The sequence below is a fragment of the Sorex araneus genome, chromosome 3 (assembly GCF_027595985.1).
Source record: "Sorex araneus isolate mSorAra2 chromosome 3, mSorAra2.pri, whole genome shotgun sequence".
Lineage (NCBI taxonomy): Eukaryota > Metazoa > Chordata > Mammalia > Eulipotyphla > Soricidae > Sorex > Sorex araneus.
Genome location: NC_073304.1, coordinates 213,069,026 through 213,074,533, shown reverse-complemented (window position 1 = coordinate 213,074,533; position 5,508 = coordinate 213,069,026). Strand labels below are relative to the sequence as shown.

Below are 5,508 nucleotides of genomic sequence, written 5' to 3'. Positions count from 1 at the left end.
ATATGGACACACGGATGACTCCTTAAAGCCCCCAGCCCCCAAACTAGGTTAGCCATAATTTGTGAAACAAAAAGTATAGCAACTTTGCTGGGAAAATGCACACCAACACTAGCCATTGGCAACTTGTCTGATTCCCTCAGTAGACTGAGCCAATATTCTCCAGCAATGGGTGAATAGAATGTTAAGTGTAGGGATTAGGAAATAGTCCTAAATCTTTAATTTAGTTAGCATGCTGCTTTGTCCAAATAGATTTTCTGAACTACTTATTTATTTCAAAGAAATCCTCAGATTACATGATTGATTTTCAATCTATCCCTGGGTTCTTAGTTGTCAGCATTACCGCATTAAAAAATTTGCCACAACATAGGGTTGACTAGCCTTTAGCAGAATTCCCTGTCACAGGGAAGGCAGATGTCAAATGGGGAGAGCTGCTAAAAACAAAACCAGAAGCTGTGCCAGGCATTGGCTAGAAAGTTTTGATAGAACAACTTCTTATGTGGCAACATTTTTAGTGGAATTACTATCAGTTGCACTAATAGGGCAATTGCTTTCCATTACTCCTTTGTGATTCAGTGAGTCAGACCTTTCTGCATCATTAGCATTTACAACATCATAATTCCCGAGTTAGATCTATGACAAAGGCTTAAAGACAAAGACCACAATAAGCGTGTTTAATTTTAAAGAATTTTAATACAAACTTAATATAAACTATTTCAGTCCCTCTTAACATAAGACACTGACTCAAAATACTTTTATACCGTTTTTTTCAAGTATTGCACAATATAGGTACAAAATTAATATTTACGATTACATTTTTTTCCATAATATATAGCAAAAATCTTTAAACCTTTAACAGAAAATACATTTTTTTTGAAAAAGCAAATATTCGTACATTTTAATTCCACCACTAAAGGAATATCCTGTACACAATTTTAGAATCGATGTCTTTAAGATGGATACTTTACAATTTCAGTAAAAAAAATACAACATGAAGCTGGTGCTGTCACAGGTCACTGTAGTAAAAAGATATAAATGCGACGCCGTGTCGTAGAAACAATATATATATATCCTCTGATATTTTACAAACTTTGTAGTAAATTAAATTATACAATTAGAAAAGACCAACAAACCCACGTATTAGTGCCAATTTTTTTATAAAAAAAAAAAAAATCAGCCACGTCCTTTGCTTGTATCTCGAATACTGTAGGAGGCCATATCTGAGAGTATACTTTCAAATATAGTCAGTATAAAATAACTTTTGTGCTTGGTTGGCAAATGAAAAAAAATGATGCGTTTTATTTTTGTAACCAAGCCTGAATGTATCCTTACTGTAAGCCTAAAAAAAAAAAAAACCAATCACAAGGAGGTTGAGAGAGAGAGAGAAAAAAAAAATCCCCCTTGAGCCCGAGTATTTAAACTTGTCAGACACATTTTTCTTCTTCTTCTTCTCCTTCTCCTTCTTCTTCTTCTTTAGTTAGCCATAACGGGCTGAAATTGCTGGTTAGAATACTGCATGTTATTCAAGCTAAAATTCAAGCCATCTACAAAAGACTTCTCGTTGAGGCCTCCGTAGGCCGCAAACACATCAAAGGCATTGCTGTAGTGGAGAGGACTGAGGCTGAGGGGGCTGTCACCCGGGAACATTCCATTGGTACTGCTACCTTGACCCTGCATATTAGGAAAAATAAATTCCTTGGCATTAGGGGAGAGCGCGGAGGTTTTCTGCTGCTGCGGCGGCTGCGGCTGCGGCTGCGGCTGGGCCGGGGGCGGCGGCTGGGCCGGGGGCTGCGGCGGCTGCTGTGTCGGCGGCTGCGGCGGCGGTGGCTGCTGGCTGCCCAGGCCGAGCCCGTACAGAGAGTGCATGGAGGAGGAGATGGCTTTCTGCTTCAGGAGGTCATTCACATTCAGGCCGAGGTTGATGGGAGAAGTGCGTGCGACCTTGCTGCTGCGGCCACTGTTCTTCATTTTGGTGGAGCCAAACTTGGTGGCAGCAAACGTGGCAGTGGTAAAGGTTAAAGGCTGAGTGGACCGGGCCATGAAGGTAGGGCTGACAGCAGCAGAATGACCGAAGGGAGGTGAGGGAGAGCTGGACACGGATGACGCGGGGTCACTGATGGGCATGAAAACCTGGGCCTCTGGGTTAAAGCTGTTTTTGATCTCCTTATCCAACTCACATCCATTTTCATTATTATCGTCCACATAAAGCACCTTCACTGGTCCCTTCTCACCAATTTGGTAGGAAACCTCAAACGGATCGATCCAAACACTAAGATCCTGTGGCAGATTGCCACGAACATCATCAATGTCCAAACCACTCTCTTTGGATGCTTGTTCAATCACGGGGTCCACTTTCTCCCCGATGTGTATACATCTAAACCCTGATCCTTTGTATGGCTTTTCAGGATACCAGTGCCCTTCATACTTCTTCTTGAGAAGTCTTTCAAGCTCTTCACCAAAAATGTTGACACGTCTCCTGGGAAGCTTATTGTACAAGTATGAAATAATAAAATTTAGTGCTACTTGGATTTCAAGCTGCATAGCTGCTAGCCACAAAGTTAAGTTTGTGTTTCAACTCCCTCACTCTCTCACATACACACACACACACGCACACACGAAGTGTTCAGTTTGTGGCCAAGAAATAAATTTTCATTCAAAGTGCCAGTATTAGAAGATTATCCTTCACCTTGAGCCGTCTTGTTCCTTAAAAAAAAGCAAAAACAAAAATAGACATGTATAATTAAGATGGATATAATGTTTATTTTTTAAACCCCCAAAGCAACCTTACTTTTGAAAAAAATTGAATAAATTCAAAAGTCTAAAAAATATAATCGGCACAAAATTAAGGAGCGTACAGTAGAAAACTGTTTCTTAAAGTGAAAAATATCTCCTGGAAATACTTAGGGTTTTTAATATATTTTTAAGCTTATTTTGTTTCTGAATCGTTTTAGGTAAGAAAAACGCCTCCATAATATGTAATCTATTCCTTCTTCCCTTGACTTTTCCTAAGCATATTTACTGGAAACTATATTCAACATACCCATCCACCCACCTCCACACACGTATATGTCAGTTTTAGAAGTTGGCCACATTCCTATTCGCCATAGATGTGAATCCTCTCTAGTTTATTTTGGATGTGTACTATTTTAATCTGCCCTATCGTAAACATTTAGATATTTGAGAAGTTAAGAAAATTTAACTTCTAAAGTACTAAACCCTAAGCTAGTGGACATCGCAGTGAACGAAAGAAGTTTGAACCAAATTCGAAAGAATTTTGAACCAAATTCTCCTACAGAGTTGAGGTCTTCATTTTTTTTTTCAATTAAAAACACACAATAATCAAGTTCCCCTGTGCTGTTTTTCCTCCTTGCCCCCCGCCACCCCCTTCTTTTTCCAAAGTCTCCAAATAACCGCTTTGGTAGCAAGTTGTAACCAAAGCCACGATTCCTTTCCAAACTATTGATTACTCCGTTTAAAGGGCAGCATTTCTAGGTTTCATTCTGATTTTCAGAACCACCTCCCTTGCTCCCTCCCTCCCGATAAGGGAACAGCCAGAGAGGCGTGTATGATAAGGTCGACCTTTAAACGTTTGCTGGATCAGCACTGGGTGGGGATAAGAAAAGATCAAGGGCAAACAGAAGATATTTGCAAAGGGGATCTATTTGTACACCGAGGTTGTTTGGAAAGGACCTTTAAATAAATAAATAAATAAAATATGCTATTGACCCATCTGTTCCATTTTCCACAGCCGTGGTGGTGGGTGACAAAAGGCAAGAGGAGGATGCCGGGGCTGCCTTGCAACTACAAACACTTTTCCCCGAGCCAAAAAAAAAAAAAAAAAAACACACCAAAAAACCTAACCCAACCCAACCCAACCCAACCCAGCCAGAGTTACGGGGCAAGAGGCGGCGGGATGAAGCCAAGTGGCTTCAAGGTGCAGCCGAGCGAAATCCAGGCTCGGCGCGAGGTAGAGTTTTGGAGCAACGCCTCGAGAGCCGGGTGAGAATTACATAAACAGCCAGTCGGCTCTCATTAGATTTCTGCTCACAGCTCCGGGAGCCCGAGCGCTCCAGCAGAGCGGCGGCGGCGAGAGGAGGCGGCGGCGGAGGAGGCGCGGGGGGACGGGGACCGAGGCAGCTGGCAGGGGCAGCTGGAGGGGGACCCCCGGGCCGGCCGCCCGGGTCAGCGCTCCCCTCCCCCCGCCGTAACCCGACCCGCCGCTGCCCGCTCCCCGCCCCGAGGCTCCTGGGCGCCGGCCAGAGCCCCGGGAGCGCCGGTTCCCCGGCGGCGGCGGCGGCGGCGGCGCCCCCCCAACCCTCGGACCCGGATCCCGACCGAGCCGCGGAGAGCGGCCGGCGCCCGGGACCCCCCGAGCCCTGCGGAGCCCCGGGGACTCGCCGCCGCCGCCGCCTCCTCCTCCTCCTCCTCCTCCTCCTCCTAGGGACCACGCCCGCCGCCCCCCGGTACTTACGGGCTGCTTCGGGGCTGCTTCCACGACGACAGCGCCGGCCGCCGGGCGGGGGCGAAGGGGCGGCAGGGCGGGGGGCCGCGAGGGTCAGGCCGGCCAGCTGGGTGCACGGCGGCGGCCGGCGCCAGGCGGGGCTGGGCGGAGGCGCGGAGGGCGAGCGGGGGCCGGGGGCACTCGGCGAGGTCGGGGTCAGGCGAGCGCGCCCACGTCTCCCACACGGCCCGATGCCCGGCCCAGCGTCCCCGAACTGCAGCCACTCCGCGCCGGGCCCGAGCTTGGCTCTTTCTGCCGCGGCGCGCGCCCCGCCTCTCGTTTTATAGTCTCCTCCCCGCCCCCCCCTCCGCCTCCTCCCCCGCCCCGCCCCTAGGGGGCGCGCGCGCGCCCGCCCGCGTCACACTGCTCGGGACGGCGTAACCATTCCCCCGCCCTCCACCCCGCACCCCGGAGCCGCGTCGGACGGCACCGCCCCTGCCCGGCCCCCGCGACGCCATTGGCCAAGTCCCGGCTGCCCATATCATGACGGGCGGCCGAGGGCCCGGCTGGGCTGAGCCACACCCCCTCGGCCTCCAGAGTGGCCAATGAGCTGATGAGCTGGTGCCCTTGGAGGCGGGACTCAAGGGGAGATCTGGAGGGCGATTGGAGAAGCGCCGTGCCAGTGAGGGTGACAGCGGCGGCGAGGTGGGGCGGTGACGCTCGGGCGAGGCGGAGAGCACCCGGCAGAAGGGGGAGGGGAGCGGAGCAGGTGGCGGAGCGACTGGGGAAAGCAGGGAGGAGAGCCCGAAGCCCCAAAGGGAGGGAAGAGTTTACAAAAATGCTGTAGCCGAGTGGGATGATGCCGAGGAAAATCCCACTTGGGGCCGAGCTATCCGGTCGGCCTCCAGTGCACCTGGAGGAGAAAGGGAGAACGGTGACCGCGACTCGTGCACCCAATTAATTGAATATTAATCACGAAAGGGTCTAGGCCAACTGCCACCCCTGGAGTGGCAACTGCAGAATCCAAAGCTGCCGGGCCAGGCTGGGGGTGGGGAAGGGAGCCCACCTGG

General features: G+C 49.9%; 1 protein-coding gene across 1 annotated transcript; it reads right to left on the bottom strand.

Annotated features, from left to right (window-relative positions):
* Positions 1–666: 666 nt before the first annotated feature.
* Positions 667–4,796, bottom strand: TOB1 (transducer of ERBB2, 1). Its single transcript, XM_055131181.1, has 2 exons — positions 4,469–4,796; positions 667–2,700 (listed from the first exon to the last, which is right to left on the bottom strand). Exon 2 carries the CDS (start codon positions 2,536–2,538, stop codon positions 1,471–1,473), a length of 1,068 nt encoding a protein of 355 aa, XP_054987156.1. The 5' UTR covers positions 2,539–2,700; positions 4,469–4,796; the 3' UTR covers positions 667–1,470.
* Between the last annotated feature and the right edge of the window lie 712 nt (positions 4,797–5,508).

What these genes read in the sequence shown, in the direction of transcription:
- TOB1 (XM_055131181.1), bottom strand. Translation starts at nt 2,538, where the DNA reads ATGCAGCTTGAAATCCAAGTAGCACTAAATTTTATTATTTCATACTTG.